At 39.7% G+C, this 20,088-nt stretch overlaps 2 protein-coding genes across 8 annotated transcripts; one reads left to right on the top strand and one right to left on the bottom strand.

The window, feature by feature from the left end:
- Positions 1–783: 783 nt before the first annotated feature.
- Positions 784–9,244, bottom strand: LOC105185116 (SIN3-HDAC complex-associated factor). Of its 6 annotated transcripts, none has more exons than XM_025304971.1 (7): positions 8,919–9,009; positions 5,498–5,764; positions 3,521–3,625; positions 2,961–3,114; positions 2,353–2,530; positions 1,974–2,139; positions 784–1,638 (listed from the first exon to the last, which is right to left on the bottom strand). In XM_025304971.1, exons 3-7 carry the CDS (start codon positions 3,592–3,594, stop codon positions 1,197–1,199), a joined length of 1,014 nt encoding a protein of 337 aa, XP_025160756.1. In that variant the 5' UTR covers positions 3,595–3,625; positions 5,498–5,764; positions 8,919–9,009; the 3' UTR covers positions 784–1,196. The 6 variants fall into 6 exon arrangements, with proteins under 6 accessions (XP_025160756.1, XP_011142678.1, XP_011142672.1 ...); XM_011144376.3 differs by lacking the exon at positions 5,498–5,764 and adding an exon at positions 3,753–4,226 and having other exon boundaries at positions 8,919–8,966; XM_011144370.3 differs by lacking the exon at positions 5,498–5,764 and adding an exon at positions 3,753–4,269 and having other exon boundaries at positions 8,919–8,934.
- Positions 9,245–10,028: 784 nt separating this feature from the next.
- LOC105185118 (probable ATP-dependent RNA helicase spindle-E) lies at positions 10,029–19,551 on the top strand. 2 transcript variants are annotated; one of them, XR_003113857.1, is made up of 13 exons: positions 10,029–10,158; positions 10,524–10,585; positions 10,866–11,157; positions 11,323–11,780; positions 11,948–12,338; positions 12,591–12,757; positions 12,869–13,501; positions 14,101–14,679; positions 14,794–15,471; positions 15,740–16,195; positions 16,509–16,876; positions 17,687–18,704; positions 18,879–19,551. XR_003113857.1 is itself a non-coding variant. In XM_011144378.3 (12 exons), exons 2-12 carry the CDS (start codon positions 10,526–10,528, stop codon positions 17,850–17,852), a joined length of 4,248 nt encoding a protein of 1,415 aa, XP_011142680.1. In that variant the 5' UTR covers positions 10,029–10,158; positions 10,524–10,525; the 3' UTR covers positions 17,853–19,551. The 2 variants fall into 2 exon arrangements, 1 of the variants encoding a protein (XP_011142680.1); XM_011144378.3 differs by having other exon boundaries at positions 17,687–19,551.
- The last annotated feature ends 537 nt before the right edge of the window (positions 19,552–20,088 follow it).

The following is a 20,088-nucleotide window of genomic DNA, read 5'->3' as shown; positions in this document are numbered from 1 at the left end:
TTTTTTAGCCCGTATTTCCTCCCGCGTTTAGCACTATATGCAAGCATTACGAAACAATCGGAAATGCTCGATTTCATCTGCTACCTCGTTTATTGAAAATTGAAACCGTCTTCAATTTCCAATTGACAAGCGCCAAAGGATCATGTCCGATCATTTCGTTCGATTGGCCCAACGCAAACGCGTCGTACACGTCACGTGTTACGCGAAATCCCACATATGAGATAAAAACTGGATCAGCTCTGTGCTAGACGCGCAATCGATGCATGCTCATCCTTTGTCTGTCAACTAGGAACTAACAGTTCTTACTTAATTACTCTTTTCTCTCTTTCAAATTACCTCTATAATCTATGATTATATATCTATTTAATGTTCGCTGGTCCAATTTGCCAATCTGATTGCCACTGATTTGCATTATGTGTATATGAATTCTCCTATCTAGATAGATTCATCCATTTCTCCTAATACTGATCTAAATACGAGCTAAAAACTGACTCTATCCATTTTTGTATTTATTTATTGCTATCGACCTATCACTGTTTATACCGTTGTTAATCGCTTTTGATTAAACGATCGGCATTTTCCTCAAACTGTGACAGGTCTCATGAATAATTTGAAAATTTCAGTATTAGAAATTTCAAGAGATCTTGCCACTGCGAAATAATTTAACTTTAAGAATTTTACACTATGACATTCTCGATCGGTCGATCGTTTAATCGATTTTTAGTATTTGAAAAATTTTAGTTATCAAAAATTAGAATATATATTAAAATTTGCTCTTAAAGTCCTTATAAAAAGAAAAGTTAAAATTCCTAAATTTGCTAAGATATAAATTCTTACAATTTGGTTTGACATTAAGATTTTACTGTCAGAGATTCTAAACATTTTCGCGAAGAATTGCTAAAATCAAGATTTCCTTGTTTTTGTTACTTTACAATTAGGAGTATTAATTTTAGCACAATCTTCTTCAGAAATTTTAATTTCTGCTTAACGAGAACATTTTCTTAAAATTCTTCGAATTAAAATATCTGTGTTCCCTTTTTCCAATTTTATCAATTTGTCTCTTGACTTTGGACCCTAGCGAGAATCGATTGGCAATCTTCAAATGCATCCTTATGGTCAAAAAGAGCTGTACGCACGTATGTGCGCGCGCGTGTTAATGAGAAAAGAATAAATTAACACTCTACAAACAGTCGGCATTAATTTGACGATACCGGCTGTATTTGAGACGGTGGATTAATGGCGACGTCGGCGTCGACTGTCAAGGATTTATAGGACATCTGGTCCATTCGTTGAAGCAACTTGATATCCTGACCGTGTTTGCCAATCTTATTACCACTGTACGCACCCTGATTGGAGCATTCGTCGTAACCAGAGTCAGACGACGAGTCGCTGAAGGTCGTTTTAGCATTTTGTTTGGAGGAAATTACACTTGCCTCCGGTGGCAATTCGACACTATGCGCTGGACTGACGGACGCAGAGTGGATAGGACTGGTGGCTTCCGATGCCGACGAGATGTCGTCGCTACGCTGCCGCTGTCTCCTAGTGGCCAGACAGCCTACGCAGGGTTTCAGTAAGGAAGGATCCACAATCACCTCACCATAAGGGCCCTTGAAGATTGTGCCGCAACAGATGATCTCTCTGCGAAGTAGAAAAGTTGTCACCGATATTAATTTAGATCTCATTTACAAATGAGATTTATACACGCTTAATATTAATATTTAATATATATATATATAAAATTCTACCTCACTCCACTCTATTTTAAAATCGAGGAGTGTTAATCAAACGCTATCTTTTTCGAAAACTTCGAAACAATTTTGAATGTTTTACAATTTAATCGAAAATTGAATAAAGAAATTCTTCATTATAAAGAACTTTCTTTACTCTTGTTGGTTTTTTCTTTTTCTTATAACGAGCAAGCATCTTTATCAATCGTACAAATTTATGCAGTTGCACAAATTAAACAAGATTACCTTTTAAAGTATGACAAATCGATGAAATCGTTAATATAACTCTGTTCAACTTCCATATTCTCAACAGGTGGTACATCTATTTGCTTTTCCGCGATGTCATCACTATCTGCAGGACTTTCTGACCTGCTTGAACTTTTGCTGCCCACTTCCGCAATGCTGTAATATTCTGCAAAATCAAAAAATCAACAATATTAGTGTTGAGTAGATAACAAATGTTATTTTGTTGCGACATATTACATAATTCAGCAGTTTAATCTACGACATAATTAATAACATTTTTCATTCATTATTCGGCAATCTTATAGTTTGCAACATGTACAGATATATGCGCACGAGCACGTGTGTGTTGCTTTTAAGTAATTAAATATACCATACTAACCAGTCAACTCATCGCTCATAGCTGGACTATGTTCGCGGTCGGCCTCTGTCTTTGAGTAAACATATTTCTTTTTCACAATCTTTTCGATCTTTTCAGGCTTGTCCTTCACCTTCTTCTTGTTCCTTGACTTATACTTTGTTAGCGACTTGATGCCAGGACCAGCACGTGCGTCCACTACCTGCAGCCAATTATATTCATAAACAAAAAAGAAAAAAAAAGATCAGTTTAAAATTATATAAATTGTCAAGATTACTGAGAATATTTTAATATTATATAATTAGTATTATTTATGAACTATGGATTATATTGACTACAAATTTAGTTGCAGATCATAGTACATTAATACCATGTGCCAATGTGCATGTTTTTACTTCCACACGCATCATTTCTCAGTGACAAGTTCTTGCTAATGTCAAATTTTTCAACTTTTCACTAGTAAAAATATAGAAACCAACATTTTTTCATGTTATAAATAAATGTTGAAACACAACTATAGTTATAGCACTCTACATCTGAAACTTGCAATCACAATCAGTAATAGATGGTTGGATTTAGCATCTTGGAAGGGTTTACAGATTTATTGCACATTTATTGCAAAGTATACTAACGTGTCTCCAGTTGCGATTGCTTCCAGCTGGCAATTTTTTCCATCTTTTGACCAAAAGCACACATGCATTACATATCTCGCCAGTACGCCTCTCTTGCAGTTGAAAACATTCCAAAAAATCATCCTCATACTTTTTGCTATCTGTAAACCTCGAGCTGTAAATATGAAAAAAACAGCTTGGACAAATCTGTTATGATGAAATACATGTAAGATAAATATTTCTAATAATAAATTAAATAAAACAAGACTCAATGATTTGTCTGAATACAGAAAACAATATTATATATATATATATTTATTTGCAAATGTCTTTGCATCAGATTCGTTTAAACAAGCTGCTCTTCATTTGTTAGGGCTTAACAAGCATATTTGGAACAAATTGAATAAAAGAGATCATTTTTGTGCATTCATTATCAGATCACTTAGCCTTATTGCTGAGAACAATTCATTATGTATATCTATATATCATCTATATATCTAAATAAAAATCCTATCTAAATAAAAATTTCTATAATGCAAATCTGAAAATGGAAACTTTGAAAAACCAAATGACTTGTTTACCTGCTAGATTTGGCCTTACAGATACAGCAGCCAGTAGCAGAGCGATAGACCTTTGGCTTGTGAAAATTGAACATCTTGCCTCTTGTTTCTAAGTCACTATCGCTTCTGCAATTTTACCCCAAAACAAAAAGGAAAGGAATATATAAGTGCAATCATTGAATGGCATATTGTACATGTACTTGGATAGTATGAGTTTGGACAAAACACGAAATTGAATAGTGTGAACACGTGCCTGAGGTTCGATGATGGAACAAAGACAACGCAGTAGCCAATGAAGTTGTGTGCGCAGAACTCATTCGAGATAGCGACGACCACAAGGATACCATCAAACGCGCGTCCACGTTATCTCCATAACAATCACTGAGTTCACAGAGCACGTGCATAACCAACTTCATTTCGTTTCGTCGTGAGATCACGCGAGAGACAGAAAGAAAGAGAGAAATTCAATCTGTGCTGTCGATCTCGAGTCTAATAGAAACGTGCACGGTTTGTAACTACAATCGATATTGCACCTTCTCCCAAAATTGATACATGTCCCTTTATTATACGCGCTCTCTCCCTCTCTCTCTGCCTTTTCGTGTCTTCCAACAGTCTCTTCTTCGAAACAGACGATATCACGTTGTCAAATGGCAGCGACGCCAACTCGACTTGGCCACTTGTTCCTTCTTGCAGGATATACGGCAGACTTTTGCTCCCAGTACCTTATCTATCCAACCATTTCAAAATATTCGCTGCAATTCAGACGGCTTCTTTGAAAAAAAAAAAAATAAATAGTTTTATATATCGCGTACACATGCGACATACAAATAACGAGCGGCACTTGTTTACAGGAAACACAGTCCCAACGAACGCGCGTATACGGAAGGACGCGCGGCGCCGTTACAAGCCATTCGGTGGTGCGTTAGAGATGAGCCCCCTCCTCTTTTCTGCACATGCGTATTCAATGCAACAGCAACCCAGCTCAATTGGTTCTGTATGGTCCCTTATTGAATGTTTTTAAAAAAATTATTTAAGGATCTTTTATAAAATTAATAAACGCACACATTATTTAAGGATTTTTGATAAAATTAATAAACATACACGCATTAAGGATTTTTGATAAAATTAATAAACACGGATGCATTATTGAAGGATTTTTTTATAAAATTAATAAACACACACTTGCGTGCAACAAGAAAAGTCAACGTTATATTCTTTACGTTATATTCTTACCGCGCTGTCAGTGTCTCACTAAATGCGTTTTATCTATGTTTAATATATAACGCACAGATTCATATTCTGAACTCTCTTTTATCGTTAAAAGTGACTAAAAGTGGCTTATAAGCCTCCAGTACTGCGATTCTGTAATTCGTTATTGGAGTTAACGACACTTTCGTTATCGTTGCGCAGCTTTTCCACGGTATACAAAAGCTGCGCGACGATAACGAAAGTGTCAACTCCAATAACGAGTTACAGAATCGCACCACTGGTTGGTTGTAAGGCACTCAAACATCCGTATTCATAGTCAGGCCTTATATTTAAGACTTCCTTAAGTTTATCTTCAGATGGTCTGTAGCCAATAAAAGAATCCGTGCAACATTTAAAGATGGATATAAGGAGGCCTCAAATATAAGGCCTGACTATGAATATGGGTATTAGAGTCACTTTTAGTGATGAGAACGCAGAATCAGGACCAATCTTCAAAACGGTTTGAACACTTTCTGTTTGGATGCAGTTTGAAACACAACTGATTCAAAGAAAGAAGCTATCGCTGAAAAATTTCCGAAGATTAAGTTCCCTTCACTTAGACATCTGTTGCCTTCTGAATTGCAGATCGAGAGAAAAGTGTTCAGACTGTTTTAAAATTTAGCATGGGGAGCCACTCATCAACAGAGAACCATGTTTGTATGAGCACGAGAATCTTGGAATATCGCAACGTCTGGTCTGTTAATAACAACCTTAACGTCATACGATCCTACATTGTATAAAATATCTTACCTGTTTACTTTCGACACATCAATCCTTACTCTCCACGAAGTCCCACCAATATCGCAACGTCCCTGGTGGCGTAGCGTGCATGCGCAAGAAGAGGGCTCTCGTCTACCATCAGTTACGAATGGCTCGAGGCGTTATTGGACGGCGCGCGCATGCGCGTCTGTTCACTAGTCACATGCCGCCGCATTCCGCAAACTTCACGTGGTACGCGCAAGCCGGCCGCAGCGCGGGACAAATCTTGCTTTCGTATTTCTATGTTATATCGCATCCCTTAACGGAAATTTCATAAAGCTAGACGTGAGAGAGAAAAAACTTCTTTCTTTTCTAACTAATAATAATAATAATCATTCATAATGGTATATAGACAAAGATATTTAAGAAATTGAATAGTCGAATGATAGTTGGATGACTTTGAACTCTTTTCTTCGTCGTTCTCTCTCTTCCCCCTCGTGGTTGGATCTTTGCAGATCCAACAAGAAAATTAAATTGAGCAGAAAAAGAAGTAAAAGGGAGGAGCGGTAGCCCGTGTGCCCTGAAAAAAGATGTATATCCGCAAAAGAAGAAAGTGTTGGCGAAACGAGAACGAGTGCACAAGAGTATCTCTTCGTTGAAGGAGAACGAGTTTGTCGTGCTCTCTCTCGCTCTTCTATAAATCGGACGATCGAGACTGCGAATTCTCTTTTTCCCTTCCTCGTGTCTCTTATTGGGCCGCTACTTGGATCGTAACGTCGTCGCTGACCCGCTTTTGAGAAATTCGGTAAACAAGACCCCACTACCGTCGCCACCACCGCCGCCACCGCGGCTGGGACGGACCAGCCGAGAACCGCTCTACAACAATCGTCGACGTGACATCGAGGAACAAATGTCTCCAATCCCGGTATCATTATTATTATTATTATTGCAAATTTTGCACTCAAACGTAATTGACACTCACACTCATGGTTCTCGACGGAATCAATAATATAGAACGTAGCTGCTTACGAAGCTGCAACGTTTGTCTCAGGGCAAGGTTGTTCCAATTCCTTGGTAAGTTAACTGATAGTTGAACCATATGTCTGTCTCTGTCTAAATTAAGGGAAAAACAAAGACAAACGTATGATTCAACAATCAATTGACTTAGCAAGAAGTCGGGACAATCGACCCTTAACGATACGTCTTGCAAGTACCGTACATTAACCGATTGCGTGTCACTGGGGACTTTTGTAACGATGTGGTATTATCAGCAATATCCGATAATCGATATGAAGTTTAATAGAAAACAAGAGAAAGAGTAGTAGCAGAACCGCCAAACTATCGATTCAGTAGAGTCACAGGATCAGACATTATACATATTATTAAACAGATTACTATTGCAACATGTAAATTTTAGGATGCCATAATGACAATGCACAGAACACTGGGAGAGAAGGTGAGAAAATAAATTATTGACGAATTATATCGTCGACATGGAAACGCACAATAATTTCGTGCTTATGGAATCAACGTGGATTATATTGCAGTCGTAGAATATGAAGAAACGTGGTGATTTCCCAAGTGCCGTATTTATTAAACCGCGAATGATCGCAATGTTTTTCGGTCGATAACTGATCAAGCTTGACTGATCTCGAAGGCCGTACGTATTATCGGTGTAATTAACGATTGCAACGTATCTCTCATCACGAGATAAGACAATCGCGAAAGAAAAAAAATGGGTAGCGTCTGATTAGAGCCATTTATTTGCATCTCGCGTAATTGAAATTATATCGATGACTAACCGAATCTAACCGAAAGATCGACAATTTGAGCCGACAACATTAAGGATAGTAAGAGTTTTCGTCTCTCGTAGAGACCGACTCCGACGAAATGATTTTATCTGAAATATGACCGCGCGAAAAAAGCGACGTTATTTCGAGAAGACGTGCGTCGCATAATAATAATCCGCGCGTTGCATTTACGCGTTGGTGTATATTTTTCACCGCGCTATTTTTAGCTGCCATGTGTTTTGTCGACACGTAAAGCTGCTTTCTACGCATTGCGCGCTAAAAAATCTGTTATCGAAAAATTGTGCTTTCTTTCAAATGCTCGCGTGGCCCTGATATATACGTTTAAACGTAAATGTAGAGACAAAATCTCTCCTACGGCTGATTTTATGCAAAGAAAAGAGAAAGTCATCGTTACGACCGTCTAAAAAGTAGAGCAAAATTTCGAGTGATTCGATTGGAAATGTTGATGTACAATTTCTCGTTACGTTCATGGCGATCGAGACGATCTCTTGTCTGCATGAGGACGATGAATTATTATTATTAATAATATGTACATGCGCGAAGAGAGCGTCACACAGAGTCCGAGCAAAAGGTTAACGAGACACACGCTTTCCCTTCGCACTAGTGCACCCGCTACGGAAGGGGGAAAGAGAGTACGAGTACGAGGACGTGCGCGAGCGCAACCGCGACATGGCGCGTGGCGATCGGCAGCGGCCGCCATGACGGCCGCTTCCTACCTCTTTGCGACAGGAGTCGTCGACAACGGTCGACGTCACGCCGCGAGCCGCGAGTGTCATTCGCTGCGACTCTTGCGAATTGTATATCGCGTATGTTAGGGTTAGGTTAGGTTAGGCTTAAAACGCGTTAATACGCGAAACGAGAAAGAAAAAAAAAGAAACAATCATCCGGAATACATTTTCCGTGCTCGGTTGCCATCTTTGTCGCTTTTTTTCCGCCCAAACCTCCGTAAATATACCGCGCTGTACCGAAGATGTATCAAAGATGTCACGCTATACTATATTAAAAAGAAGAGACGCAACCGTTGCGACTGCAACAGCGGCAGTGGCGACATTTCACGCGCCATGACAGACGATAGTCGAGGCTCGCGTGACGTGCCACAACAACACGATATGACGCCGATGTCGCCGATGATGAAGGTGATGGTGGCGACGACAAGGCGGCGGTTGCGGCAGCGGCAACGACAACGGGCAACGACAATGATGAAAACAACAGAGATGCATATGCATAGATGCAGCGTTTTTTAATGACGTCATGTAGAAACACAGTGAGCGTGTATGCCTTCTATTGCAGTGAACGGCGGCGGGAAACCGGGCGCAAGACTGACGCGAGAGTGGATGATTTAGAATGTAGGAAATTCGACTGACAGAAGGCGAGCTCGCAAACTGCTCGGGAATGTGACGGCGAGGAAAGTGCGCGTTACTCACGTCACACGAGCGAGCCGTACGACACGACGCGACACGACGCAACGCGACGCTACGCGACGCGACGCAACACGCCGCGCGTACGTATCGTTCCTGTGACGAACATATTTGCATGTAGCGCGACGCGTGACAAACCACGCACGTTACCGTACCGGCGGCGACTGCTTCGCGTCGATCGCGTCGCGATTACGCGCTTTCTCCCGTTGTTAACGACACTTTGTAATAACGGCTGTTGCTTACCTCGTTTGTCGGCACAGGTGACGGCCGGGTGATTTTGGAGGCTCGTGCGCACGCATGCATGTACGTACGTACGTATGTACACCAGTGTTGCCAGACGCGTCATATGCCACTACAGTTCGCGTTTGGTCGGTCCGGTCCGGCGTAGCGGTGGTAGTAGTACCAACCTAACCTAATCCCTTCTCGTCTTCGTCCCAACCTAACCTAACCTAATCCAGCTTGAACTTGAAATTTCGTTGTGCATCTAATATCGCGCTCCGTAACTCATCTCGCTGTAGCTGTGCCTCCAACATTTCTTTTCTCTCGCACATCAAGTATATGTTTACCTCCCTGCGAATACAACGCAATTATACCATATGGCGGTTCAAACAGTTCTAATATCGCGCGGTACATTCTACAAACCGAAGCCTTTACTTCTTAAACGTGCTTGTGAGATAGATCTTTTGTATTTAACGAGATTAAATATTGGCGGGGATGACTCGTAGCGCAGATTTTGGGACTGATAAAAATAACGGGTCATACTAACTGTAATGGGATATTTATCCAATCCTCAAGCATGTTACTTTTATTTGCCCAGTCACCACTACGAGCCGCCACCATATCTTAAAGGGCTTTCCGCAAAAAGTCGTTGGTCACAAATTGTAAGCAAATTGACCAACCACTGTCGATTATTTTTTGGAATATTCACCTGCGGTTTTACCTGTGCCTTATGGCTTAAAGTAAACTGGAATGGACCAGAATATCAATTATGAATCTTTTCCTTTAACGTGAACTCGTGAAAAGTGAAAATTTTCTAATGTAATTTTGTAATGTAAAAACATATGGGAATGTTTACTGTTTTCACTGGCCTCAGGCTGATTGCTATTCAGCATCTTGCTTGCCCGGAAATAGTATTTACGAACATGTGGCATCTGGAACATTTGGTTTGTCCGTCAACTAATGCAATAAGTTAGAGCGAGACAACTATATTTTTCTCACTCTAACTTATTGCACACCAGTTCAGCAGTGCAAATAAAACGAACAGATTAATTGATTGGCTACCGCAATATTCCCTAGCCAATTTCCACCGTGTGGCAGACATGCCGGTGTCTCAGGCCTACCAATCTTATAACTAAAATCAAAACTTTCGAAGCTTATTTCGGACGGAGCGTCGTATTTTTCAAATGTGTCGGTGAAATATTTTGTGGGCATAAAAATCATTGAATCAATTATTTTCGTTCGACTTTTATTTTTTCAATCTCAGGTATATATACCCTTCTCGCTGTATTGTAGTTTTTAGGTAATATTGATCCCGCTGTATTTGAACCTGATTGAGGTTAAAAATTACTCTATTGCCGGCTGATAAAGATATAATAGCTACTGTAAATATCTATAAGTACTGTATAAAACATTGTCTTTCCGCGGCACATATAAAAGTAAACATTTTTTTAAATTTGTCACGTGAAAATATATGCAATATATAACATTCTTGGATATATTGACCCGAGAATACCTGGGTACACCACACTACACATGTGTGCTTGCATCCTACAAATATCACGTGTTGTGTATGTATTCGAACAATAGCTTCTACAAATATCAAACATAATTGCTCTATTGCATTTATAGACATGGAGGAACCCGAATATATAAAGGACTATACTGAGAAAGAAGCGGAGGAATATCTAAAGGTGAGAGAAGTAATATTTTCTGAAGTTATATCACATACACACAATGATGAAATATGTAAGAAATTAATGTGATATTTCTTTCCCCTGAAAAGTTAATATCAGAGTCATATGTGTAAATATATTGATCAACTTTCTAGTGGAGTTAAACTACTGCATTTTCCTCTTTATCCTTTATAATATATAAATAGAAGAAAGACAATATTGGCAAAATATGAGGCAAAATAAATTTTTTATTCCTTGAATAAGTAAAAATTTATACTTCTTTTTTATTAATTTACAGTTTATGGACAATGTAAATATGAATAAAGCAAAGCACGAATGTAAAGAGGTAACCCAGGAGCAACAGAAAATGTACATTAAAAGTTTGGCTGATTCCTACCGAGAGTGTGATTTTACTTACGAACCAAAATCTAATTTGTCCATTTTATCAATGAAAAATACAATATTATCAATGATTGAATCTAATCCCGTGGTTGTAATTCAAGGGCCAACTGGCTGTGGAAAAACCACTCAGATTCCTCAACTTATTCTGGATGCCAATACCAAGAAGAGACTTCATTGCAACATTATAGGTTCTATCTCTATATTAATTTATATTTTGTGTATACTATGTAAATTTTAATTTGAAATGAAAAGCGTATAAAATAAAAGTAAAGCAAATTGATGATCTAGCGATAAATTTGTCATAGGCAAAACTTTTGTATACCAAATAATTAATGATTCCTTTTCTTTTTCAGTGACGCAACCACGACGAATTGCTGCTATAAGCATAGCAAAACGGGTGAGCCATGAAGGAGGCTGGCCTCTCGGCAGCGTCGTGGGTTACCGAGTTGGCATGAAGCAGGAGATTTCTCCTGATACTCGTCTAACTTACTGCACCACTGAAATCCTTCTTCAGCGATTGATACTGCGGAAGCACATGCTTGATTATACACACGTGATATTGGATGAAATTCATGAACGCGATCAAGAAATGGATTTTCTTCTGCTAGTCGTGAAGAAGTTGCTGCAAACGAATTCCAGCATGGTGAAGGTGGTTCTCATGTCGGCGACAGTCGACGTGAAAAGGTTTGCCGAATATTTTTCCAGACGATTAAGAAACAAGTTAGTGCCGGCGCCTGTTGTGGAAATGCCTGAGAAGAGATGTTTCGAGATTCATACATATTTTCTAGACGAGATAAAAGATCTGGGTGCAGTGAGTAAGAATTTGTTAACACGAATATATTTCATCTTTTGCAATCATGTTACATTCCTTTTTTTTCTAACTTTTTCCTTTCTTTTTCTATTGACTTGATAAAACCACGTTGTTAACTTTGCATGGCGCATGATGAGTATTTTATCGGTATTACATTGTTCCTGCAGATACCACAAGTGTCCCCTTCCGAGCCGCGGGTCACACAATCCATGATCAATTTTTGCGCGAAAATTATCATTGCCTTGGACGAGATTGATATAAACGACAGCGGCGGCAACAAAGAGGCAAAAGGAGATCAAACAAATGTTGCCGTTTGTACGTCACATAGGCACACGGTTCTCGTTTTCTTGCCAGGAATCTACGAAATCGAGGAGCTATACACATTTCTATCGTCCAAGTGTTATGAGGACAAATTGTTGGATTTGGTGGTATTACACTCGATGATTTCCAGCGACGAGCAACAACGCGTCTTTTACAAACCACCGGCGCGCCATCGGCGGATCATACTATCAACGAATATCGCTGAGAGCAGTGTCACGGTGCCGGATGTCAAGTACGGTAAGGGTTGTGTCATTAAATTATTAATTAAATGATACAACCCATTAAATTATATTATCAGGGGAAGGATCTCGCGGAACCCTCGCGAGAGAGGAAGATTAATCTTAAGCTTATATTAAGCTGTACAAATAACGTGAACTTGATGTCGATTAGCTAACGAACGCGACTCGCCGCGGCTAATAAATGTCTCGCCTCTCGCTCCGCCGCGCTCCGCCCTCCCGATAATCCAATCTCGATTATTCAAAATTGCAGTGATTGACTTTTGCCTCGTCAAATTAATCGCCCTCGATCCCGTCTCCAATTATCAGTCCTTGCAACTTTGTTGGGCAAGCAAAATGAGTTGCGTGCAACGAGCAGGTCGTGCTGGCCGCGTGATGGACGGCAGGGTGTACAGATTGGTGCCGAAAGCGTTTTATCACGTGAGTAAATTTGGCCGTGCAGTTACGAGAGCTCGCGAGCGAGTGAGAGAAACGAGCCGAACGGCACAATAAGCATTGCGCGAATCAGCTGCATTCTTGAAAAATTTGCAGAAGGTACTCGACAACGAAGGCATGCCAGAGATGTTGCGTGCCCCTCTAGCCAATGTCGTTCTGCGCGCCAAGATCTTTGATCTCGACGATCCTCGCTCCCTCCTTGCTCTCTCCCTGGATCCGCCTAGTCTCCAGAATCTCTCGAGCACGATTCTACAACTGAAAGAGAACGGCGCACTGATGAACGATCACCACGCTTTTCAACCCTTCGACGGCAAGCTGACCGATATGGGAAGAATAATGGCTCAACTCCCACTCCACATACAAATCTCCAAATTAATTATGATGGGTCACGTTTTTGGAATTTTACGAGACGCCATTGTGCTGGGCGCCAGCATGGCGCTCAAGGACATGTTTGTCTCAGGTGAATGTCGCAACAGCATCTCAACGTACTCGACGAAGAAGAAGTGGGCTCGCGGGACCGACAGCGATTGCATCGCTGCATTAAATGTGTACAAGGTTTGGCAGAACGAAAAGGCGAATCGCCGATTCACCACGTATCAAATCGAGAAGCAGTGGGCTCAAAGAAACGGCGTCCAACTGCGGACCTTGCGCGAATTGGACGTTCTCGTCAATGAGATTACTCACAGATTGACGAGGTTGGGCGTGAAAGAAACGGTCGGCGTGCGCAAGGTGAGGAAGAGATCCGTGCACATATTTGGGATTTTCAATAATGTAATGTTCAATAATATGATGTGTGTACACACACATACACACACACACACATGTATGTATGTATTAGAAATGTGCGAATCAAGAATTTGTATGTCGAATCGAATCGAATGAAATCGAATCGAATCATTCAAAAATATAACATGACTATTAAACATGCAAATAATGATGGAAGATTTTAATATGAAAGAGAATATTGATATTGTAATATTATCTTAAAGTAAAATATATATTTAAATATTTAAAGTAATTTATAATTAAGTTATTAATTATAAGTTAAGTTAATTACAAGTTAAGAGTTCAAACATACAGGCCCAGATGGCCCATTTTGTAGCTGATGCACACAAACGATAATTTGATATTTGATTCCTATTCGAATCTTCGTGATTCGAGATTCTCGAATTATTCGGATTTGAATCATAGCGATTCAGATTCGATTCGATTCGAATTCGAATAGTTCGCACATCTTTAATATGTATGTTTGTATGAGGTGGGGGGGGGGGATTTATCGTCAAGCACAGATACAGACGATGCACTATTCTGCGCTTTTTTGCTTCAAGGTGATCTGGGAGGGCCCGGAACGCGAGTTTGTGTTGCAAGTGATTCTTGCCGGCGCTTTCTATCCCAACTATTTTGTCAAACGGCCGCTCAACGTTGAAGCTCACGAGATTGACGTCGTTAAAAATCTAAACGCTTTAGATCCGTTGAAGACCGTTTGTATGCGAGGCTGGCCGGTACAGCAACCGGGCTATTTATACGCGAGAAGACTGCAGGAGATCTTTTCCCGACACCACGGTATCCCGAAGGAGCGGATAATGGTCTCGTTCGATGGTTCAGCACGAGTCTACATGCAGTATCGCGAGAAAGAGACGACCAACAGCGATGAGAATCTCTATAGAATATCGGATTTTGTTTACATGTCTGTTAAAATGCGGCATTGCAATATTCCGATTAAGATCGATTTGTTACGTGCGAAGGAAGCGCAGAAGATAAGCATAGATCAGGATTTGGACAGATTTGAGAAGACTATGTTCTTCAACAAGGAAAAGAACAGGAGTAAGACCAGGAGAGACTCGTTCAAAATCAGGCCGGAACTGCCGGGGCTTGACATAACTTTCGTACCTTTGTCCATACAAAATGTAAGATTCCCGCCCTTCTCTCACCCCGTTACCTTCATAATTACAAAATCACTCATGTGAGAAGACGCACAACGGAATAATCCATTTCAATTCTACTTGAAATAATATTTGCAGATTGTTAGTCCGGGCTACTTTTGGGCTTCTCTGGATGATGAAGACACTCGCAAGAGAATGTGCAGGATCGAGTCCGCCCTTAACGCACATCCCTTGCGAGAGTACCGCTTCCCTCCGAAAATTAAAACAGTCGTCGCCGCCCCCATGGAAAGGGACGACTCCGTAACATATCATCGCGCAATAGTCGAGGAGTATGCCATGGAGATTGTGAACATCTTCTTCATCGATCATGGTCGCGCTTCTCGGGTGCGATCCAGTGATTTACGAGTGATCGATGATGTTGTGATTGCGAAGCTGCCTTCTCTGGCGTTCCGATGCGCTCTGACCTCCGTTCGTCCGTCAAACGAGGCCAGCAATTTCCAAGGACGATGGTCGAAAGTCTCGCGAAGTTGCTTCGAGGCTCAAATTCGCCAGAGCGAGAAAATCTTTGGACATATTTATTCGATTGTAAACAGCATCATTAACTTAGAATTGATCGTCGTCGACAACGAAGACAGACAATTAAATATGAACGAGTATCTGATTGAGAAGGGGCACGCTGTAAGTAGGAAGGAAGGTTTCTTGTCTAAGTATAATCACGAGCTGCGAGTGGAGCCCACTATCGTGAACACAATGTCGCCGGAGGAGAAATCGTTTTATGAGAATCAGCAATACGACGACGAGGACAATTTATCGGAGGTGAGTTGAGTTGAAAATCTCGTTTGGTATCAACCGATAACCACGATGAGCGCGAGAAAATATTTCAAGAATGCAGAAGAATTAAAACTAGATCGACAGAATATGCTGCAATATAAGAGAGGGTTTTTATTGGCGACCGCGATCGCTCGTTTCGTCCCTTCATCGCGACGAAAACGAAAGATCACCGTCGCAAAAGTCGTGCAGTTGGAACAACTTACGACTCTTCGAGGGCACGATGTATCTCGATTGACTCAATTTGTATTTCCAGTATCCCCTTCCACCGGAAGAAGCAGATTGTAACTCGTGGATACAGCTCCAAGGTCCTTATTCGCCTCTCGAGATCGACATGTACCAGCTCACAGCAGCCGGCAAATGCATGAAAACGATCGTCGAGAATGAGTCCGTCAATTCGATTTTTCTCGATGAAAATTCCGATCGATCGATGCGTCTGCTGGTAGCACAGAACATTAATCAGCTGAACAACAGCAATCAGTTGCATCTGCGAAACACTACTTTACTGCCGAACGTGCCGGGGCTCGCCGTGTTGCTCGCGTTGACTTTCGCACCGCGGGTCGAACTGAGATGCAGTCCCTTGAGGACCTATTACACCGGGGCCCTTTGCGGATTGGGCCCGATGGACAGCTGCACCGGCAGAGGCATTTTTCCGGATCACGATATGGAGATTCTGTTCGACGTGGAAATCTCGAACGATGATCTTCGAGAGGTATCGACCTTGCGATCGAATTCTATGCACGTTACACATTTTTGAATTTTTTTTTCTTTCTTCTTGTCTTCTACCTTTCCTAGAAATAACGCAATACTGGCGAATGAATAAAGTCGGATCACGGTGGTTAACACGTTGGCGCTAGAAGAGCTATTTTTAGTCAGGGGTTTCTGCCTATTATTTCGTGTTTCTCGCAGTCTCGTGGTTATTTTTATCGTTATTTCAAATTTCAGACGATTTTAGTTAACTCTCATTTCAATCATTACCTGTACCAATAGTCAATTTTTCGCAAGTTCTTCTCCTGCCTCCACAGATCAATAAATTGCGCCATTGGATGAATGTCGGCATGCAACTACCAAATAATGCCGGTAATAACCGTTTCGACAACGATTATTATGACGATGGTGATGGCAACGACGAGCAAATGATGAATTGTCAAAATTATATAAAGCGCGCTTTATTAGAGCTGCGAGATCGACGCAGACGGTCGCAGGACCTTCTTGAGATCGCCGACTCTAACCAATGGAATCGTTACTGTGAGTCCTTCTTTCTGCACGCCGTTCGCGACGTACAAAAAGGCGAGATGTATCCCCTGCATAAAGCGTTGAAATTACGAGAGAGAAACGATGAACTGGAAGATATGGTGAGGCGTCTCGCCAAGTTGTATCATATATCTAACGGGTATGTAAATATATCTCAAACTCGATAATTGCTAGAACATGACTAGGAAGCACAAGTTATTTTAACAGACATGTCCCGTGCTGAGCCGCGTCGTTGTGCGATTTTTCATTCAGGCTACTTGATATTTTGGGTAAAGGCAGATATATTATAAAATATTTCATTATATTCATTGATCGATAAATAGCTAGCTTGTGTAAAGTAGTTATCATATCGTGTGTATCACCGGTGGTACACTGAACGTGGTAAATCGATTAGATTTGAAATGTTCTTTAGCTAACTGGTGAATAAGTCGAGATATTGAGACTTTGTTTAATCAAGCGATAGCTTGTTTGCGCAGTGTTTAACCAGTATTTAAAACACAGGGTTTAACGAAACCATGATTGGAACACGTTTATTTATTTAGAATAATACCAGAATATCGATATTTCTTCTTATATCCGAACGCTTTTAACTGTGAAAAATGTTTTTTTTTTTATTATATAGATTTATGAGTAATTTTTAATACATAGATACATGATCATTTTTATGTTTATGCTATGGTATATATGATAATTTTTACGTTTATACTGTGAGATTTGCCAAAGAAAATATTTGAAAGTCGAAGAAATCGGGTAATTTTTTTTTTCACGAATTTAATAAACGTGTGGATAAGGAAAAAGTTCATAACAATCGAATTAAGTCGAAACTATAGTGAAAAAGTCAATAATATTGATAGTTAGAATGAAAACTAGAAAATATGAAACATCTGGTTCTTTATTGTTGTTGTTATTGTTGTTGTTGTTGTGACATGATATTTTTCTACTTTCACAGAGACAGACGTAAGTTGAGCAATGTGAATGCTTACTGCGAATTATGCGAGGTGGAGGTGTACAGCCAGTTGAATCTGCGCGGTCATCTTTACTCGCAGCAACATGTAAAGAATGAGGAGAGTCTGCAGATACCAAACCTCAGGGAATATTATTATCACTACGTTTGAACGTGCGGTTTGTATTAGAAAAATTATCATTATTGTAATATGCTATGTGTTTTCAGTATTATTATATTAGGAAAAGACTTTGTTTAATTAAGTGACAGCTTGTCTGCGCAGTGTTTAACCAGTATTTAAAACACAGGGTTTAACGAAACCGTGATTGGAACACGTTTATTTATTTAGAATAATACCAGAATATTGATATTTCTTCTTATATCCGAACGCTTTTAACTGTGAAAAATATCTGTTTTTTTTTTTTTTATTATTATATAGATTTATGAGTAATTTTTAATACATAGATACATGATCATTTTTATGTTTATACTATGGTATATATGATAATTTTTACGTTTATACTGTGAGATTTGCCAAAGAAAATCAATAAAATATACGAGCGCTGTTGCATTATTAGTTGACCAGTTCAGATCTCTCATTGATGTGAATTTTTTAAAGTGGCTAAACTCGGGAAGAAGAGACTTAAAAAAAAAATATCGAAGGATCATGAGGGAGAAGCGACTTGTAGGACATTTGGATATGCATACATATTCATAATAATTATTGGGTATACAAGTATGACTTTACGGATTTTCAATAGATGGCGTATCGCGTACTGATGGCATTATGTTGAGGTTGGTAATACTTGTATCAGAAAGGTCTGTACGCAGCTGTCAAACGTAGTTGATGCTATTTGACTGAAGTGTAAACGGTTGTTATATTTATCGTATTGAAAATGTCTACTTTTGTACCGAATAAACGTCATTTGCGGAAAGTGTTACTGCATTATTTTGTTTTAAAGAAAAGTGCAGTTGAAAGCCATCGTTTGCTTGTTTGGACTCTTACAAAGAATATGCTCCATCGGTAAGCATGTGTGAAAAGTGGTTTCAACGATTTGGAAAGCATGATTTAGGCCCAGTTCCACAACTTGCTTTAAACGGAGTTTAAAGCTAAACCGATGGTTAAAAGCAATAGTATATGCGCATATACTATTGCTTTTAACCATCCGTTTGCATATCCGTGCATATCCGTTTAAAGCAAGTTGTGGAACTGGGCCTTTGATTTGGATGATAAACCGCATGGAAAGCCGCCGAAAAAATTTGAAGACGCACAATTGGAAGCATTACTGGACGAAGATGCGTGTCAAACGGAAAAAGAATTGGCAACAGCATTAAATGTTATCCAACAATGCATTTCCTTATGCCTGAATGCCATGGGAATGGTCCAAAAGCAAGGAAATTGGGTGCCACACGAATTGAAAGAAAGAGACATTGAAAGAAGAAAAACCACATATGAATTATTGCTGCAACTTAAAAAAAAAGGGTTTTTTACATCGAATTATTACTGGCGATGAAAAGTGGATTTACTATGACATTTCTAAACGCAAACCACCATTGGTTAAGCTCAGTGAACTCGGTCAACACCAAAGCGAAACATCCACGGCAGCAAAGTTATGTTGTGTATCTGGTGGGATATGAAGAGTATGATGTATTATGAGTTATTGCAACCATTTGAAACTATTACTAGTGAATGCTACCGACTGCAATTAATACGTTTGAACCAGGCTCTGACGGAAAAACAGCCGGAATGAGACAATAGACATGACAAAATAATTTTACAGCATGACAATGCCAGACCACATGTTCATAAATCCGTCACAAATTATCTAGGAGTGAACTGGGAGATTCTACCTAACCCGCCATACTCACCAGACATTGCTCCCTCAGATTACTACTTGTTCCGATCTATGGTGTCGACCCTTTATGGAGAGCGGTTCAGTTTTTATGAAGAAATTAAAAATTGGTTTCATAACTGGATCGCTTCAAAACTACCAGACTTCTATCAGCATGGAATCCGTCTATTGCCTGAAAGATGGGCAAAGGTTGTAGCTTCCGATGGAGCATATTTTGAATAAAGTAAGAATGACATTATGTTTCAAATCAATATGTTATTTTATCAAAAAATCTGTAAAGTCATACTTGTACACCCAATAATTTAAATTTATATTTCAATTAAATCTAATTTTACATTTAATTTACATATATAAATCGCTGTGCACTAACAAAGTTTCCTATGTCAAAGTGTCTAATTGATAACATCATCATAAAACGGTCATTTTGTTACATGGATTATTTTAGGTGCTTTTTATATTCTTGGACAAAGAACTCAAAATTATTTATCCGTCACCTATAGTTTTTTTCTCCATTGTAAGCATTTTCATATTTTAATACATTATTGACTATCACTT

Source organism: Harpegnathos saltator, unplaced genomic scaffold (genome assembly GCF_003227715.2).
Source record: "Harpegnathos saltator strain DR-91 unplaced genomic scaffold, Hsal_v8.6 scaffold659, whole genome shotgun sequence".
Classification (NCBI taxonomy): domain Eukaryota; kingdom Metazoa; phylum Arthropoda; class Insecta; order Hymenoptera; family Formicidae; genus Harpegnathos; species Harpegnathos saltator.
Note: the sequence above shows the minus strand (reverse complement) of the source record. Positions and strands in the feature narration are given on the sequence as shown.